Source organism: Adiantum capillus-veneris, chromosome 5 (genome assembly GCF_014529385.1).
Source record: "Adiantum capillus-veneris isolate H3 chromosome 5, ASM1452938v2, whole genome shotgun sequence".
Classification (NCBI taxonomy): Eukaryota; Viridiplantae; Streptophyta; class Polypodiopsida; order Polypodiales; family Pteridaceae; genus Adiantum; species Adiantum capillus-veneris.
The window spans coordinates 118,304,075-118,324,366 of record NC_140935.1 but is presented as its reverse complement, the minus strand read 5'-3'; the positions used below and the strand labels follow the sequence as shown (position 1 = coordinate 118,324,366).

Genomic DNA, 20,292 nt, shown 5'->3' with positions numbered 1-20,292 from the left:
GAGATCCATCTTCATCTGCACTCTAGACGATGAAAAAGCATGGCTTGAATCCTTTGCTGTAGCCTCCTTCGAAACTGTGTAGCTCCTCTTCTCCATCGTGATCGTCTAGATCTCCCTAGCTCCAATGCTCGGTCTATGAGAATGCTAGCAGTGCGGGTAGACCTTTCCACTGTTGGCTGCTCCTCTGTCTGTTCTTCTGGGTGTACAATATCTAGTGTAAAGAAATCTGTGATCTGTCTCTGGTGTTGTCTCTGTTCAGCTCTCCTCAGTAAAGTTTCTCTATGCTTGTGTAGCTCAAGTAGATATAGCCCAAGACATCTCTGATCCTCATAACTCATGATCCCGAAAACCTTCTCTGAATAGACAAGGAAAACGGCATCGTATCTCATAGTACACTATGCAATGACATATGTAATGTACCTCTGTCTCTGGTTCTAGATGGCATAAGCGGCATATCCTGCTATCTGCTGGTGTCCCTCTGAATCTGCCAGTCTCAATCTTGAGCTGATGTGAGGACGTGCGTATCTGGCCAATGGCACATCGCACACCATGAGAAAGATGCGTGTCCATATAGCTAGGTCGAGTCACAAACCCATCCCGTGTGAGGTGGAGAAAATGCTCTCTATAGAAAGCCTTCTTTGTGCCCAACTCCTGTATCGGCTCTATCCATGTCCTCGCCGTGTCCAGCTGGATCAGATCCTGACGAATGAGTCTATTAATCTCTACCTGCGTCAAAGACCTAAAGGGTGGCTGTAGAGAGTAATTAAAAGGAGGCAACGTGTCCATGGTGAAACCATGTGTCTGAAACCATGATGCCATCTGTGCATACCAGCATGATGTATCCCCATTAAGAGCCAATTGTCTGGAGGACTCTAGAGCCACCCTGGCATATGTGTCTCTGGTAGTATCCCACAGACTGTGTACAAAGGAGACTGACCTAGTAAGTGCCTCAATCTCCATAGGGGGGGCAGCTAATTCTGCTCGAATGATATCATGCGGTACGGAAATCTTGGCTCTAATCAGCCGAGAGATCATAGATACCAAGGGCTTCTCCATAACCTCCAACCATCGTGGCCTACAGAAGGTCCCCAAACCTGCACCCCATATAACATAGTAGAGGCAACCAAAGTATCAAAGAGCCATAACTTTATCCTAGGTTCCTGGAAGAACTGAACCTGCGAACACATCCTCTCCATTCTTCCCAGAGCCGCACCAGCTCTAGTTAGTCTAGTCTCTGCTGCTCTTCTGAAGGAAAATCTCGGCCCAGTAAAGACTACCCCAGGTAAGTGTATGCATCTGTATACTCCACAATCTCTTGACCATATTTGAAAGTAGGTACTGATCTCCTGACCCATTGCGGTGTGGTGTTAAACACCATAACCTTGGTTTTACCTAGGTTTACAGACAATCCACTATCCTCTGCAAAACTGCGTAGTGCATCCAACTGTCGTTGCATACCTTCTGGTGATTCAGATATCAGCACAATATCATCAGCATATAGCAACAATGGGATCCACGTCCCTTCCAGGTGTGCACCTCTGTCACCCTCTCTGTCAATGTAATCAGACACCTCATCAACATACATACCAAATAGAGTAGGAGACAATGGGCAGCCCTGTTTCACTCCAATAGTAGAGTGAACTAAAGCAGATACCCCTTCCGGAGTGCGTACATGTCCAATCACTGATCTGTACAAAGACATAATCCCCCAAATCACCTTTATGGGCACCCCCATCTCCTGTAGTCTGTGCATCAATTGAGCTCTTGGTACCATGTCAAATGCTTTGCGAAAATCCACAAAGCTACAATAGATCCGTCTCCCATGTGCTCTGCCCTCCTCAATGAGGGCCCTGAGTGTCAGAATATGATCAAGAGTGGAGAAACCCCTCCTGAAGCCGGCCTGACCCTTTGCTCGTACACCCTCGCCCTCTGCCCAATTACTCAAGTGTTGCTCCAGGATAGATGCATACAACCGTGCCAATGTGTGTCGAACTATAATAGTGCGGTAGTTCTGAGGCTCTGTAGGGTCACCAGCCTTGAAGATGGGCACAATATTAGACAACCTCCAAGTCTCAGGTAATCCCTGACACATGGCACGATTGAACAGCACTGCGAGAACCTCCATCAGCATATCCCTGGCATGTATAAAGTGCTCTGCTACTAGACCGTCATGATCATATGCCTTCCGGGTCTTCATCCTGTCGATGGCCCTTTGTACCATCAGGTGTAAAGAAAGTGCTCGTATAGCTGGGCAAGGCTTGGTAGGGTCGGGAAGGGGTTCCTGTCCAAGAACCGTATATAATGTTGTCGCATATTGGCCCCACACATCAGGTGAAGTAATCATTGGGGGAGGGGAGTGCTCATAGAAGAGTCGCCATGCACACACACACACACACACACACACAGAGAGAGAGAGAGAGAGAGAGAGAGAGAGAGAGAGAGAGAGAGAGAGAGAGAGAGAGAGAGAGAGAGAGAGAGAGAGATGAAATGAAATGAAATGCTATATTAACGTCTTCAAAAGGCCATAGTGACCTATGAGACCAGAAAGTTACAAGGTGGTGGATCTGATACAAAGTCAGAGTAACGAAAATAACCTAACGACAGTACAAAACGAAGATATATACTATGGGATCCTAGGTTGGTCTTCAAAAGGCCATAGTGACCTATGAGACCAAACTGATACAAAAGTGGAGAGAGAGAGAGAGAGAGAGAGAGAGAGAGAGAGAGAGAGAGAGAGAGAGAGAGAGAGAGAGAGAGAGAGAGAGAGAGAGAGAGAGAGAGAGAGATGAAATGAAATGTTATATTAACGTCTTCAAGAGGCCAAAGTGACTTATGAGACCAAAAGTTACAATTGGTGAATTTTGATACAGTGTTTGAGTACAAAAAGTACAAAGAGGTGAAAGAGTGAAACTGAAACAAAATAGGTGGGGAGGGCGATGGGGTGAAGGCTGATATATTGGGTTAGCGGATACAAAGCTGAAACAAAACAGAGAGAAATGAAATTTTATATTAAACATCTTCAAAAGGCCAAAATGACCTATGATACCAAACTGATACAATCCTTGTAGATCTACTGGGTACAAAAATAAAATGAAATAAAGTGAGACTACAGACTAAAATCATCATCAGACTAAATCAATGCCCGTGGATGCCCAACATTGGGCGTTGTTTGAGAAAGTATTGCATGGGTCGCTGAAGAGCTTTGTCAATGTCCGGCTCTGTAAATAGTCCTACTAGGCGTTTCCCATATCGTGGTAGAATAGTCCTGATCCTGTGGTGAAGCCTCCATCGATGTTGTGGTCGCCCTTGTAGATGTGGGCGCCTAGCTCTACCGAGCTCAGTGGCTTTGTCCACTAAGTGGGCTTTGAAGTCTGTTGTGAGGCATGATCATTTGGCTGTTGAGTCCCTGCTCTGCTCTAAATCAGTGATCTCCTCAAGAGACTCTCCCTGTGTCTGTGCAGCTTGAGCAAAAACAACCCGAGGCGTCTTTGATCCTGATATCTCATGACTTTAGCAAAAGGTCCAAAGCCCTCATAGAACAGGCAGTCAAAGAGGCCTCGTATCTCATAGTATACCGGACAATGACAAATTTGATGTAACTCTGTCTCTGGCTCTATATGACACAATTGGCATATCCTGGCTTCTGCTGGTACTCTCCTAAATCTACCAGTCTCACTTTCTAGCGGATGTGATGATGTATGCATGTGACCAATAGGATGTCCTATCCCATAGGATAAATGAGTGTCATATAGGCCGGTTTGATCATATATCCATCTTTTGTTAGTTGGAGAAGATGCTCTCTATAGAAAGCCATCTTAGTGCCCAACTCTTGTACCTGTGCTTCTGGTATCTAGCTGAATCAAATCCTGACGTATAAGTCTAGTGATCTCTGTCCGTGTAAGAGAAAGGGGGTGCATCCAAGGGGTAGTGGAATGGGGGGAATCTATCCATGTTGAAGCCATGTGACTGAAACCATGATGTCATCTGCCCATACCAGCATGTTGTGTCCCCCTGTAGTGCTAGTTGTTGGGATGAGGGGGCGCAGCTAGCCTGGCTTGAATAATCTCGTGTGGCAATGAGACCTTAGCCTGATTCAGCCGAGAGATCATAGAGACTAGAGGCGTCTCCATATATCTCCATCCATCAGTGCTACCAGATCTTCCATGGTGGTCTACTGAGGGTCCGCAAATCTGAGGCCCATAAAGCATAGCTGAAGCCACTACAGCTTTGTTCAAGGTTCCTAAACGTGAACTTGTGAACACATCTTCTCCAAGCCTCCCAAGGTTGCATAAGCTCTCGTCAATCTAGTCTCTGTTGCTCTCCTCAATGAAAACAACCGGTCCACCGAAGGCTACCCCAAGATACGTGTATGCATCTGTATACTCCATCGTCTCCTGGCCATATGTTAAAGTGGGTGCTGACCTCTTGGCCCATTGTGCTGTGGTGTTAAATACCATAACCTTGGCTTTCCTTAGGTTAATAGACAATCCACTATCGTGGGCAGATGTCTACAAAACATCTAAATGACGTTGCATTTCCTCCGGGGAGTCAGAAATCAACACGATATCATCAGCATATAACAATAGTGGGATCCATGTCCCTGCCAAGTGTGCTCCTCTATCACCATCCCTCTCAATGTAGTCTGCAATCTTATCCACATACATGCCAAATAGTGTAGGAGATAGCGGGCTATTCTGTTTCACCCCAATAGTGGAGTGAACCAAATCAGAACTCCCCTCCGGAGTGCGTACATGCCCCACTACTGACTTGTATAGAGCATTGATCCCCCCGATCAACTCTTTGGGTACTCCCATCTCTTGTAGTCTGTGCATCAAGCTAGCTCTGGGCACTGCGTCGAAAGCCTTGCGGAAGTCCACAAAGCAACGATAGAGCCGTCTCCCACGTGATCTCTCCTCCTCAATAATGGTTATGAGTGTCAGAATATGATCAAGAGTAGAGAAACCTGTCCTGAAACCGGCTTGTCCTATTGCCCGTACACCCTCTCTCTCTACCCATCTACTCAACTATTGCTCAAGGATAGATGCGTACAACCGTGCCAATGTGTGTCTAATCATGATAGTGCGGTAGTTCCCAGGCTCCATAGGGTCCCTTGACTTGAAGATAGGTACGATAGTGTACAAACTCCAAGTATCAGGTAGGCCCTCACTCATGGCACGATTGAACATCACTGCTAGAAGCTCTGCAAGCAGATCTTTCGCATGTATAAAATGCTCTGCTACCAGGCCATCATCGCGATCATATGCTCTCCTAGTCTTCATCCTGTCAATGGCTTTCTTTACCACTCGGCGGTAAAGAAAGCACATGTGTGTGGGCATGGCTGTGGCGGATCTGGAAGAGGTGGCTGTCTGAGACGATGTAGAGAGATGATGCATACTGACCCCATACCTCCCTAGAAGTGATGACTGGTGGGGGAGAGTGCTCATAGAGAGAGATGAAATGCATATTAATGTCTTCAAAATGTCAAAATGACCTATGAGACCAATCTGTTACAAACTGGTGAATGTGATACCATGTTTGAGTACATAAAAAGAGATACTAAATAGAATATAGAAGTGCTACTGGTTGGAACTGTGTGGGGTATGTGTGATGTTTGCACTGGCAGCTTGTGAGGGAATTGAGACCAAATGGTTTTGGACCTAAGCTTTTCATGTAACTGCTTTTGGAGGGCCAAGAGCGTCATTCTCTCTTAGTTGGCTTGGGAGCATTAAGCAGAGAGAGGATCCTTGCACATTGTAGTTTGCCAAGATTAATATAAAAAGAAATACCGAAAGGGGCACCAAACTTTGGGGCCAATCTCTTTGGGCACGAAACTACGTTGGCCTGTGTCGTCTCTCTCAACTCTGATTAAGTTATTTTCAGTTTCTCTCTTGGTGTTGTATCATATTCTCACTTTGGGGTATCCAAGTGTGTTACAGTGGTATCAGAGCTCAGAAAGATTCTTCTTCTAGGGAGGATCCGATCCCTTTTGCAGCACACGCAGGTTCTAGATGAGAATCTGATAGAGAAGACAAGGTTTGGTTTGTGAAAGAATCTTCGTGTCCCAACCCCGGACTTATTAGCCACTCCCACCCTTCGTCAAACGCACATCGGGCGCGCTTTCGTCTTCATCGCTCAGTTTTAAAGGGCATAATCCATAAAGAACCCTAGCTTACATATGGGTTCTCGTGGAGAATCTGACAGAGATAACACCTCTTCAGGTGAGTCAAAGAAAAGTTGAAATCCGGAGAGGAAACTAAAGAAAAGAATGAAGATTTGGGTAAATTTTCGGCGGAGAAGTTTGCCAGGGCAGAGTACAAGCATCAATTGCAGGTTGACAGGTGTAACAAACTTGGACACCCCAAGTCAAGATTCTACCGCGACACAGCAGAGATTCCTTTGAAACAATTCACAAAAGACGACACAGCCCGGTGTAGTTCCGTGCCAAGAGGTATTGGCCCCAAAGACTGGCGCCCCTTTCGGTATTTCTGACTTATTTATTCTTACAATGGATGTCCAGAAGCAGAGCCCCAAAATCTTTTTAATCAAAAGCTTCACAAACTCAAAATCATTAATCCCCGAAAGCTTGTCAAATTCAGCCAACGTAATTTGCGGAGATCCGTACGTACTGCCACGTCAGCAGCCCAACGTGTTTTGCGAAGAATCTGCCACGTCAGCAATCAACGGAAATTACGAGTGTCCTTACAAATTGCCACATCAACTTGTCGGCGCATTTCACGGGGCTGTTCCACGTCAGTAGGGTGTGTCCGAGGGCCTGCCACGTCACGAGTTTGTGACATACCCCCCTCTTGAAAGAATTGTAATTGCCCTCGTTTACGCCTGCAAAATAGACAGAGGCCATAAACTGTCTTAGTAGACACTGACTGTTAGTACCGACGCACTATACACAACACATCTAGCACTTGTACAAGACGACAGTCACATTGCCGGACATCAGAGGACATCACATGACAAATCACATACAAATTCATTCCAAATCTCAGACCATGATCAATCGGCAACGTATTTAGTAATCTTATCTAGATCCATTCCGGACTTCACGGATGCCCGATTAACTAATCCTTATTGCAATCATGTCTATAGAGATTTATGAGACCGAAATGCTGCAGTCATTTCGGTTCTCAGTTCCTGCACTCAAACAAGTCGAGTACAAATCAATCATTTTCATTTTTGGGAATTCCAGTTATAAAGTCATACAGCAGAACACTACTCAGCCCTTTAGTATCCCTGAAACCCAAAGGGGACATCAAGGTGAAAGCATGTTAACGTGTCGCGCTTTTTGTGCTAGTTAGCATTTTCAAGTAAGCACATCTGAAATTTCGCTAAAGCCTCCCGGACCTTGGCAAATGCAGTGTCGAAGTCCCTCGTGTACTGGTCGGCTTCGAAAAATTTATCTTTTGTGCTAAGGAAGGGTGGAACCTTTGGAGCACCTTCAATGATCTCCAATGGCGCCTTCCCCGTCGAAGAGTGGATACTGTTATTGTAGGCAAACTCCCCCAAGGGCAAATTTTTTCCCCATTGAGTCTTCTGATCAGAAATGTAAGACTTCAATAAATCGAGTACGACTGAATTTGCAATTTCAAATTGCCCATCTGTCTGCGGGTGGAAAGATGATGAGAATTGCAACCGTGTGCCAATGTTCTCCCAAATAGCCCTCCAAAAGAAACTCGTGAATCGGGGATCTCTATCGGAGACTATTCTCCCACGAATGCCATGTTGTCTAAAAATATGTGCAATGAATACTCTTGCTAAATGATCTGGCTTGATTGTTTTCTTCATTGGAATGAAGTGAGCTTGCTTGCTAAATCTGTCGATGACTTTCCAAATGCCATCATGCCTACTCTGTGTCTGCGGGAGATCAAAAATGAAATCCATAGCAATACTTTCCTAGGGGCGGGTGGGAATGGGTAAAGGCTGTAACAATCCTTGTGCCTTGTGCCTGTCAAACTTGACCTTCTGGCATACTAAACAGTTGCGTACAAAGTCGTCCACATCCTTCTTGAGTCTTGGCCAAAAGAAGTAACGCTCTACACCTTTCAAGGTGGTGTCGATGCCGTGGTGACCCGTAGAAGGTGGACAATGGCATTTCAGTCAGAACCTTTTCCTTCAACGGCTATGTAATGCACAACATCGTTTTCTTCATCAAGTAGCCATCCCGAATGGAATATGCGGCTACTATCTCCCCATTATGTATTCGAGTCAATACATCGGAAAAATCCGGATCTGTGGCGTACTGATCAACCATGTCCTAGAAGCTTCTATGATGAATTCCAGAAATAGCCAAGACTAGCAGCTTCTGAGACAAAGCATCTGCCACCAAGTTCTTGTGCTTCCGAACATGGACAATCTGGAAGTGAAACTGTGACAAGATGTTAGCCCACCGCATCTCCTTTTCCGAAAGCTTCTTCTTTGACAAGAAGTAGCGTAAACTTTGATGATCAATGAAGACCGTGAAGTCGGCTTTAAGTAGGTAATGTCGGCATTGAGTAAGAGCATTGATCACTGCCAAAAACTCTTTCTCATAGATGTGTGCTGTCAATTCTGGCCTTGAAAACAATCGGCTTTCATAGGCAATCACATGGCCTTCTTGTAGTAAGATCGCTCCGAGACTACGACCAGAAGCATCACAATATACTTCAAATGACTTTTGCAAATTCGGCAAAGTCAATACTGGTCTAGTAGTTAGTTTCTGTTTCAGTGTCTGAAAGGTAGTCACCTCTGTGGGTCCCCACTAGAAAGGGACTCCTTCCCGTGTCAGAATGTGCAAAGGGGAAGCTACCTCTGCAAACTTTCGAATGAATCACCGCTAGTAAGAACACAAACCCAAGAAGCTTCTAACTTCATGAACATTCTTCAAATCAGGCCAATGACGTATGGTGTCAATCTTGGCCGGGTCTATCTGTACTCGTGCTGTTGAGATGATGTGTCCCAAGAAGTGTATCTCCGGCAAGAAAAATTCGCTCTTTTCGGTATTGATAACTAACTTGTTATCTTGCAATGCCTGAAAAACCTGTAGCAGATGGTGTTTCTGCTCTGCTTCATCCTTGGAGAAGACTATAATTTTATCAAAGAAAGTGCCGACAAATGATCTATACTCTCTCAAAATCTTATCCATCATTCGGTTGAAAGTCGTTGGAGCATTGATAAGGCCAAAAGGCATCACCAAAAATTCATACAAACCGAAGCTCGTTCGAAAGGCTGTCTTGTAGACATCTCTCGACCCGATTCCGATCTGATGATATCCGCTTTTCAAATCAATCCTGCTGAAACAAGAGTATCCCTGAAGTCGGTCAAGAATATTATCGATCCTTGGAATCGAAAATCTGTTCTTGATGGTGATTTTATTGAGAGCTCTATAATCAATGCACATTCTCCAAGATCCGTCTTTTTATAAAACCAACAACACCGGAGAGCAGTAAGGTAAAGTACTTAGCTAGATAAGACCCTTTTCCAGAAGGTCTTTCACTTAGTTTATAATCTCTTCATTCTAGGCTTGGCTAGCACGGTAAGGTGGCCGGTTCGGTGGTGTGCTTCTAGGAATGAGATCAATGGTGTGATCCTCAGGTCGAAATGGGGCAACTCGCCTGGTAGGTCCTCAGAGAAGCAATCGACATGAGTGTGTAGAAAATCTTGACATTCTCTATGAAGTTCAGACATGTTCGATTTTTGTTCAACATTTAACTTTTTCAAGTAGATCGAGTAAGCAGAGAGATTGGATTTCATTAATTTGGAAATGGCCGAAGCCGATACAATAGGGACAGACACGCCCTTCAGTTTTACATCAAGTACAATTTTTTGGCCCTTTTCATTCATCAACGTTGCTTTCTTTGCTCGATAATCGACCATGGCATTGTTCTTATGGTACCAAGGGACTCCTAGGAGGACGTCACAACCTTCCAAGGGCATTATGTAAAAGTCGTCATGCCCCAAATACCCCCGACAATGCAACGAAAGTTTGCCAATGACAGGTGTAATGGCTATGTCCCGTTGCCCCGGTGCCGCTAGAACTGCCTCTACTGGTGGTCCTATCCTGTCGGGTGTAATCTCGAGCCGCGCCGCCAATTCAGGTGAAATGAAGTTGGCCTTGGCTCCTACATCAAAGAAAATCAAGGCTTCTTGATCTTCCACTTGGCCCCAAGCTCGGCAAAGTTCTGTACTTTCATCAATCAGGCTGGGTCAGTACCCATGCAATCTGGTACCAGTCTTGCTTTCATCTTACCTTTTCTGCCACGTTCGTCTGTTGCTCTCGAACTCTCTGGCCTATCTTGAGTTAGTTCTTGTTGTGTCTTTTTGGAGAAGGAGGTTTCTTGATTGCCAGTTTGATGGGTGGTTTTGTGGCTTTCTGCCACTGGGTGTGCACTTCTGCGATGGATTGCTGAGACAAAAATTTTGCAAACTGAGGATCCTCCTGAAATTTAATCATCTGCTTTGTGCATTCGTCAACCTGCTATGGACGTCCCATCTCTTGAAGTTCGTACTGAGTAGGACGAGGTGGCTCGTAGTCTTCCTCTGTTAAGTCATTAAAATCTTCTTCATGATCTCCTCCCGCATCAGCAGATGGAGAAGAAGTTGATTGATTCTTCTTGGAATCCAGAAGTGTTGCGAGAAAAGGATCGGATTTCCCGGTAGAAGAGAAATCGGATGCGCTATGATACCACTGTAACAAACTTGGACACCCCAAGTCAAGATTCTAACGTGACACAAGAGAGATTCCTTTAAAACGGTTCACAAAAGACAACACGGCCCGGCATAGTTCCGTGCCAAGAGGTATTCGCCCCAAAGATTGGCGTCCCTTTCGGTATTTCTTTTTATATTAATCTGTGTGCAGGGTACAAGAGAGTCCATTGGAACTCACACTCAGACTCTGCGTCCAGATGCTCTGAGTAATGAGGCCCAAAAGACTTATCTATTCTTACAAGGGATGCCCAGAAGCATAACCCCAAAATCTTTTTAATCAAAAGCTTCTCAAACTCAAAAGCATTAAACCCCAAAAGCTTGCCAAATTCAACGAGCGTAATTTCCGAAGATCCGTGCGTACTGCCACGTTAGCAGCCCAACGTGTTTTGCAGAGAATTTTCCACGTCAGCAGCGAGCGGAAATTACGAGCAGTACAGATTGCCACGTGAGCCTATCGGCGCATTTCACGGGGCTGTGCCACATCAGCAGGTTGTGTCTAGGGGCCTGCCACGTCACTAGTTTGTGACAAACACGTGTGTAATAAGATTGATCAAGTTCTCCAGAGACCGAGATTTGCGAAACACGTGAAGAATTACCCAATTGATGAGATTCACTTGAGATGGCGAGAGGCCATTGATTCTCCTTTAAGGTCAGGAGGAAAGCTGAAAGGATAGACGAGTGCAGAAAAGCGGAAGCTGTACTCGCAGAAAGAGCTGGACAGAGCTCTTGACCAGAAGATGAACCAGATAATGAAAGGCTTGAAGCACTCTCGGAAGAAGAGAAAATCGGTGGATTTCCCTGATTATTTGGGCCGGAAATCAAGTTTCGAGGTAGCAAGCAGATCCAAGAAGCGTGCTCGTTTTGAGGATACTCAGATTTTTCTTCGCTTCAGAGAGTTCCGACAGTTCGTCGTCCCGGTTCTAGAGAGGATGAGAAAAGGCAGAAGAAGCGGAGAAAAAGCAAGAAGAACAGATTTTTGAAAAAGTTTAGAAAGCATGGAAGGCCATCTAGCAGTTCAAAGGATGAGAGCTCATCCTCTGCTGACAATGACCAGATGAGCAAGAAGACCAAGGAGTTCAGGGAAGGGGGTCAGGGCGTCAGGTTTGAGACTTCTTCAGTCTACGAGGACACCCATCGAGCCCTTGAGTTTGTACAACAGTTTGACGTCGCCTTCTTTGGAGGTCGGTTCACCGAACACTCTAAGATGCGAAGATACATTGGATGACTACTGCCAGAGGTTTTGGGATACTTATTTGCCAGTGTCTTCGTTTTGGAAGATTACTTTTAGAGATTAGATTGAGCGGTTTTGCTGTGGTTTGCCATAAGACATTCGAGATATTGTCTAAACCAAAAGTCTGACTCTATTCAGTGACTTATGGGACATGCTAAGCAACGATTTGGAATGCATGCTGACTCATTGAATTATCCTACGGACAAGATAGTATCCACCTCAACAGGGCAAGAGTCTGCCAGTGAAGAGAATGAATCAAGGGAATCCGATGACAACTCATCATAGGATTCTGGAGAATCAGATGGTAGCACATCCGAGGCTTCCGACGAACTAAGGGAACCAGATGCAAGTTCATCAAAGGGTTCCGGAGAAGAAAGGGGACCAGATGATAGTGCGTCTCAGGGCTCAGATGATTGAGACTGACGTGCCAATGGACAGGGGAGGCTAGCTACCCACACGTCCCATGGCACAAGGAAAGAAAGGAAAAGGGAATTAGTTGGTAGATCAGAGAATTCCCCAGATATACGTTAGGTGCCGCTGGACAGGGAGCGTGAGGAGCAACCTGAAGTAGAGAGACTGAGGAGATTCTTGTTCCAGAATAGATACTGGCTCACATGGAAAGAAAAGTGAAAGGTAAAGTGATATGGTGGTGCTTAGTTTAAGAACTATCAGGCATTGGATGTGACGTGGATGGAGGAGGAGGACCTAGCAGATACTCCTCAGATTTGGAACTTTACCTTGACGCTTTTGGTCTAGCTTCGACTATTCCAAGAGTTCCCGGTGATTAGCAGGTTGAATCTAGTGCGGGCAGGACTGCACTAGCGGGGAGTTACTCCGCTCCGTTGTCACAGATTACCTAAATGGAGTAAAGTCATTGACTTCCTTTGGATTTTAGGGATATTGATGGGACTGATAGAATTCTATTGAATGACTTTGTGAAAGTTGTACTTCGAACTCGGAATTCTAGAATTGAATCTGTTACATGTGCTCTTTCATGTGAGTAGTGTTAGAGTGCATGTTTGAAAGACAAAATGATTGCAACATTTTGGTCTTGTTTTCTCCGGAGAGATGAGATGGACATGATAGTAGCAAGATTTAGTCAATCGAGACATCTATGGAGATCAGTACAAATCTAGATTATATTGCTAAATACGTTGCCGATTGAGCATAATTTTCATCCAAGATCTCGACGGAAATAGTGATGTGAATGTGATTTGAATGTTCAATGACTGTCGTCTTTGTGCTAGTGCTGGACATGTGTTGTTTAGTGCGTCAGTGCTAAGGGTCAATGTCTACTGAATTGGTTTCTAGCTTATACTGGTTTTTGCAGTTGTGATCGAGGGCGATTACAATTCTTTCAAGAGGGTGTATGTCACAAAGTGATGACGTGGCATGTCTGGTCGAAGAAAACCGAGTGAACTTGACAGATTTAAAAGTTAATGGGGTCCCGTTTGACGGTGCTAGGGACATGAGAACATTAAAAATAAAGCAATCGCGTGGACCTTTTGACATGGCAGCGTTGTACGGATAGCTCCATGATTTGTGTTGGCTGCTAACGTGGCATTTGTACGGATTTTCGTGATTTGCATCGACAGTTTTTGGCGCTAGGGAATTGAGACCAGATGCTTTTGGACACGAAGCTTTTCATGTAATTGCTTTTGGAGGCCAAGAGCCTTTATAAGGATTACCTCTCTGATTGGCTTGGGAGCAGTGAGGAGAGAGAGGACCCTCGGACATTGTACTTTGCCAAGATTAATATAAAAAGATATACCGAAAGGGGCGCCAGACTTTGGGGCCAATCTCTCTTTGTTCAGAACTACGCAGGGCTTGTGGTCTCTCTCTGTTGTGATTAAATTATTTTCAGTTTCTCTCACGTGTGTTGCATGAGATTCTCGACTTGGGGTGTCCAAAGTCTATTACAGCCGCCTTCGAGTGGAGTAGATCATGCCATTGAATTGGTGGCTGGTAGTCAAGCTTTTCAAAGCAACCCTATCGGTTTAGTACAACTGAAGAGGACGAGATTCAACGACAGCTGAGAGATTATCTTGACAGGGGTACGAATCAAACTGGAAGATGTTCCTAAAGCAGGCTTCCATACGCATTATGGGCACTACGAATTTGTGTTCTTGCCTTTTGGCTTGACTAAAGCTCCAGCTATGTTTCAGCAGATAATGAATGATCTACTGAGGCCGTTTCTAGGCAATGATGCTCTCCAAATTTTAATAAATCGTGGCATGAAGTTATTGTCACCTTTTGTTTCTTCCGCTCTTAATAGCTCTGAGAGAGAGGAGGATTATTTTGCTATGCTGATGACTCATTATGAGGAGGTTTTCCGCCTCTTGTATCTGATCAGATTGTGTATGTCAGGAAGATGTGAGAGGCTGAAAAACGAGTAGTACTCGTGTTCTCTGTCGGTTGTTTATAGTTTGTTGGGTCCTCAAAATGTTCAATTATTATAAGATTTTTCTGTGTATAACGAACAACGTCAACAAACTCCTCATCAAGAACATCAATTGGCTAATCTGTTATTTATGAGTTTTAACAAATTTTATCATTGGTGAGTTATAAGTTTGTGCAAATTCTCTTATCTGCTGTTTGGTAGAATCGAATTTTATTGGACCAAGTTGAGGCAACCACTAGGCTAGTGACAGAGCAAGGTAGAAGTCCTGATCAAGATTTCCCCGAAAATGCTGGAAACGACATGCAAGATGTCATTCGATATTTGCGACGATCAAAAGAAACTGTGAGTGTGTGAATATATTTATTTAATCTAATCATGTAGCAGAACTATGGTAATGATGAAAGATTCGCTTGTTGATCCTCTTTTAGTCAGACATGGAAATCTCTCTCCTAAAGCAAGAGCGTCTTCGTCTAAAAAAGCAGGTCTGTGTATTGATTTGGTGGTGATTTTTCTGTTATTATTTCAGCTGCCTCTTCAACCAGGAAGCGATTTTTTATTTTAAGAGGTCTGTGTGTTTATTGATCTCAGCTGGAGTCTGCACTTCATGCAGCCGAAGAAGCACAAGCCAATCTTCGGCGAGAGCATGAGAGCACACGACTGACTCTTTGTTCAGAAGAAGAGTTCAGATCTCTTCAAGCCCAGGTATGTGTGATGTCAGCATCCTAGAATCCCCTTAGGAAAGAGGATCTTTTTACTGCATTTTTTTGCTTTCGTCACTTTGGGATTCGCCCCAAACTGTCTTGAAACTACAGGTGAGAGAAATGACACTACTGCGAGAGAGTAATGAGCAGCTCAGATTGGAGAACAGGAGAAACTTTGAAGAGTGCCAGGTATCCCCATGCTTGGGAATCTGTAGCTGTTAGAGTAAATTCCTTGACAATTAACTGATTATTTTGATGCTTTTTGCTGCTTATTGCCAAGCAGAATCTGCATGAGAAGCTGCAAAGGAAACAAGAAGCAATGGAGTCTCTTCAAAAGTCGGTGAGAGACAAGGAGGTCGAATTAGAGGCAACGGTTAAGACTGTAGATTTACAAAAAGCAGAAATATCTAGATGGGAACATAGAGCCTCACAAGTAAGCAGACTATATTTGTTGTAAGAGGGCATGCGTGTCAAAGTTTTTGTTCATAAAGGGATTTTCTTTGTATCAGTTACTTGAGAAATATAAGACTGTTGATGTGGAGGACTACAACCGGCTACAGTCTGACCTAGCTTCAATCCAGGTGTTTTTCCCTTAATGTTTTGTCTGCTTAGGTTCTCATGTGCAAACTTGTCATAAAGATAATAGAGTCAAAAATGGGGCCCAAATGCAGGGTCCCAATTCACTAAGCAAGAGTTTGAATATAAGAGTATTTTTTCTTCCAGGAAACCTCGAGGCTTTATCAGTCAGAGCTTGATGCAACCAAAGGACAGCTGCAAAAACTTCAGGAAGTCATGCACAGCACTGAACGGGAGACTACTCTGAAAGACGAAAAGATTGCTGAGCTTGACAGAAAAACCAAAGATCTGGAGGTATGATGCTTGTGAGCTGGTAAGTTTTTTGTCCTCTGTGCGTTAGAGACTGACATCCTTTTCTCCAAGGCATCTATGCAGGCAACTGTTAAAGCTGAAACAGAAAAGTTCAAGAAACAGGTTATGTTTCTCAAGGTGGAAATACGCGCACTCTCTTATTTTTTCTGTTTGCTGTCATGCTTTAACTTGAAGAAGCATCAAATGTGTAAATCTGAACTGCAGCGAAAAGCCGAAACTCTTACAAAGGAGAAGGATGATACCAGAGACTCACTTTCCAAGCAATTAGATGAGCTGCGGGCCAATGCTAGTAAGCCTGATCGTTTTCTGCATTAGATTTGATTTCACAAGGGTTTTTATCGTGGAGTCTGTTCAGATGTACAAACTAGGCCAATTTTTCTTTGGTTTTAGCTGTGCTCATAAGTACCTCAATACTTTCCCAAGGGCATGCTAAGATCTAATGTGGGTAAGAGGTGTGTGAGGTTAAACCGTATATGTAGCTTGTGAGTGAAGTTATTATCTTTTGTGCAGATAAGAAAGGTGGAGACCTTTATCGGTCTGAAAATCAAATTCGACAAGAAATAGCTTCTCAACATGAGCAAGCTCAGAAAGAAAATGAGAACCTACTGAGAGAAAAGGATAGCAGAATACAGGTAAGAACTGCTTCAAGAGAGTGCATGTCAAGGTACTATGTTTTTGAATGCTGTGATGGTCTCACAAATCGGTGGTAGCAGACATTGGAGAGGACTCTGGAAAGAGAGAGAGAGGAACTGCGGAAGGATAAGGAGGTACTTAGGGCAGAAAAAGCAAGGAGGCAGAAAGACCGACAAGCTTATATGGATGCTGTTGCAAAGCTGGACAGTGTGCGTGTTTAAACAGAGACTTACTTTCCTGAAATGCACACCCCAGTGATTTGTTCACTGTTTAATTTTTCTTAAATAATTCTTACAGGATAAGCAGAAATTGATGGAAGAACTAAGTGTTTTAAAACGAGAGAAAGAGAGTTTTTCTGAGGTCAGTATTTATTGTCCTGTTCATGATTATACATCTTCACTTATCGTATCTTTTAATATTTTTGACGGACTTTCTTCACTTTGGCCCAGAATGTGCAAGGAAAAAAAACTGGACGCAAGATAGTCCGACCAAAGATCGAGTCTCCTGTGGCATCACATATTCAACTCGAAGCAAATGATATGGCAACAGAGGCATTGATAGAGGCAGGTGAGACAGAGACGGAAGTTCGTGATGATGGAAAACCTTCTGCAGAGCTGTTAGAAAGCGTCAGCACCACTTCTGCAATAGTTGTTGCTTCCACTAGCACTGTTGCTGATGTTTCACAAGGAATGCGCAAGCGGTTTTCGGTACAGGTGCATGGTGATGAATTGACCTCTGGCCTCAACCTGGGTAATGATGTCGTACCGGTACAGAAGAGACAGAGAGGACTTGAGTGTGAGACTGGAATGATAGCCCCAACAGCGGTTGTTGAGAGCATTGTTACTGTGGAGCCCAGTAAGCCTTTGGATGCAGATCCAGAAAATGTCACAACAGTGAATTTAGCTCCTTCAGATGGAATTGACATGAGCTCATCAGAGATTGCAGCAGAGACCCAAGCTGCATCATTGGTTGAGATAAATCAGGGCATCCATCCACCAGCTGCTCAAAAAGACCAACCTCCGCCGAAGCGGCCTCGGATTGTTAGAACAGATTTTGTGCCTTCGTCTTCCACAGATAAGGAAGAAACTGCAATTAGCACGGAAAATGAGAGAGCTCCTTTAATAGACCACATGCCTGAGAACGTGTCAACCGAAGAACGAGGAGTGCAGTACGTTGCTCCAACTGAGGAAAGCATGGAAGCGGATTTACTACCACCGCTTTTGTCACCGCAAAGAACAGAAGACGTGGATGACTTGGCAGAACCAATTTTGTTGGAAGCTCCCATGGGTGCCACAGGGCAGCCTTTGCCACCTCAAGACTCTCTTCTATCATCAGAGGTGGATGAGGCAGAGAACTTGATTGTAGTTCTGAATGATGTTCCAGACAGGTCAGCTGTTGCTTCTGCTGGTGTTCTTACTTCTGTGGAGCCAGGGTTTTCCACACCTATAACTAAAGTGTCAGAAGCGTTAATGACACAGGAGTTACCATCAACCGGTAATGCTCTTCCCAGTGATAGTGGTTTGGATGTTGAGGATGGAGAGATTGAGCCTGAGGATCCCCATGAATCAAATGCAGAGAGTCTCTCCCAGCAGCTCTCTGTTGAGGTCCTTGATGAAGAGAAGAATGGCGGTGATTCTGTTCTTGATAATATGGAGAAGGATGAGGAGCAGACAGTTGAATCACCAGCTGATGAACAGCTTTTGCATAAAACTGAGGTTTCTCATAGTGATACCTTGGAAGGTTCTACTATGACTCAGAATCCTAGTGAGGGGCATAGTGAAAAGGGTCGATCTCACATCTCTACTAGGCAGACTGGCAGAGGAGCCTCGTCTCTATTGGTAGAAAAGGCAAGGGAACGTTCTATAAACAGAAGAGCTGGTTTATTGCCTTCTCCTGGAAGACGGAATCCGCGTGGTGGAAAGGTAATTAGTGTCGAGTGAACAAATAGTGCATAGCAATGTGGAGTTGTGATTGTCAATGATGGGTCCTTCGCATGTTAGTCTTTGCATTTCAAGTTTTTGTAAGGCATGTCCGTCTAAAAGTAGCCTTGTATTGTGGTTGTGACTGTTCTTCGTTTAATTGGTGTTGTGTGTTTGTGGGTGTTCGTGTTTTTTCTGTTTATAGTGGAGACAGTTTGAAACAGTTATAAATTGGAAAATAACAATAACACCCCTGTATTTTGTGAAAATTCGTAAGATACCCCGGAAATTTTTAATATATGCAAAATATCCTTTTACTTTTGGGTGGATTGCTCCAATTTTAGCATGTTTTTTGCTTTGCAATAATGCACAGCTATGTTCAAGTGCCTTAGACAGAATTTTTCTTACAAATATAAGCCTTTATGTCTAGAAAATAATGAACTGTTTCATCATATGAGCCCACAATATTATTAAAAATCCTAGTTCTACCCTCTTTTATCAAAAGAGAACAAATCTTCCTATGAGAAGTTGCAAAACATTATGTCTTGAGAGATGCAAGGGAGATTTGCTAGGGGTATTTTGGGGATTTTGGGAAAATTTGAGGGTAATTTGGGAATTTCAAGGGTATTTTGGGGATTGTCACCTTGTTCTGAAATTTAAGGGCAATGTGGGAATTTCAAGGGTCTTTTGGCATTGTCACCTTGTTCTGAAATTAAACTTGTTCTTTGGCTGTGGCTTTTTAGAGATCCATTGGATTGCAACGAGGACGAATCAACACTGCTGCAGAGCTTGAAGGTGTTTATTTTATTTATTACGTTTTAGCATTTTACATTGAACTTTTTTAGTTTGTGCCCAATTTGAACTGCATGGTTTGGGGGTGCAGAAGAGCAAAGCAAGCAAGATGTCCCACAATCAACTGAATCTCAGACAGTGCAAGGAGGCGAAACACTAGACAAAAGCAAGGAAGAGAAGTAACCATGTACAACCTGTAAGCAAATTCATTTCTGAAGAGCTGTGATGGATAACATTCAGTAGTCTGGCGCCAAAGTTTTAACCCCTGCTTCAAAAGGCGAAAAGCATTTAGCAATGATACGATGTAGGTAACTCATCTTGGCTGTATGTAAACAAGATTCTATGTGCATATAAGCACTCTTGAGTTGTTAAGCTGATGCTGATGCTCACAATTTTGTTTCCTAAATTATTTGTGGCATCCTGAGCTCACATCTTCTTTGCTTTGTAATGATCAACTATTGGACATCGTTGGTCTCCTAGGAAAAGATGTTTAATCAATCAAACATCTTGATTTCAGAATCTGTATATGTTCTTTGTCAGCTTTTGTACAGTTAACCGAGGACAGCCCCTGTTGAGCATCGTCGTGATTCGTCATGGCTCCTATGTACACAATAATAGTCTTTGCCTTTTTTCATTAAAAATTTAAGAAGATGTAAGTCTCAAAAGTCCTCACACACATTGCTTTCTCAGTTTTTTAAGGTACCTTAAGGGGAGGAAAATTCTCCTGTTAGCGATGTCAATATGGCGGCTAGAAAGAAAGACAATTCAGGTCTTTAAAGGCCAAAATGGCCCCACGAGACCACAACAAAGTACAACTGATGATGATGTCTCTCACCATAAAATGTAACACGGGATGACGTATACATCGTATAGAGATGGAAAAGCTGTGAAGTGCCTAAAGTTGTGGGCTATGATTGGCAAGTCTTAAGAGTAATCTTTGATTTTCGTACTGGCTCCATTAGGGTTGAGAGAGAGAGAGAGAGAGAGAGAGAGAGAGAGAGAGAGAGAGAGAGAGAGAGAGAGAGAATGTTA

General features: G+C 43.8%; 1 protein-coding gene across 2 annotated transcripts in view; it reads left to right on the top strand.

Annotated features, from left to right (window-relative positions):
- NUA (nuclear pore anchor) overlaps positions 1–19,781 on the top strand; it is a 150,460-nt gene extending 130,679 nt beyond the window's left edge. For both annotated transcript variants that reach the window (XM_086512744.1, XM_086512743.1), the window contains exons 35-49: positions 14,529–14,669; positions 14,756–14,809; positions 14,916–15,029; positions 15,140–15,217; positions 15,312–15,461; positions 15,538–15,609; positions 15,752–15,898; positions 15,968–16,033; positions 16,121–16,205; positions 16,427–16,548; positions 16,630–16,758; positions 16,847–16,909; positions 16,999–18,471; positions 19,212–19,263; positions 19,352–19,781. In XM_086512744.1, coding sequence (XP_086368870.1) covers positions 14,529–14,669; positions 14,756–14,809; positions 14,916–15,029; positions 15,140–15,217; positions 15,312–15,461; positions 15,538–15,609; positions 15,752–15,898; positions 15,968–16,033; positions 16,121–16,205; positions 16,427–16,548; positions 16,630–16,758; positions 16,847–16,909; positions 16,999–18,471; positions 19,212–19,263; positions 19,352–19,443 — 2,838 coding nt within the window. In that variant the 3' untranslated portion in view covers positions 19,444–19,781. The remainder of the gene's footprint in view (positions 1–14,528; positions 14,670–14,755; positions 14,810–14,915; positions 15,030–15,139; positions 15,218–15,311; positions 15,462–15,537; positions 15,610–15,751; positions 15,899–15,967; positions 16,034–16,120; positions 16,206–16,426; positions 16,549–16,629; positions 16,759–16,846; positions 16,910–16,998; positions 18,472–19,211; positions 19,264–19,351) is intronic.
- Positions 19,782–20,292: the final 511 nt, after the last annotated feature.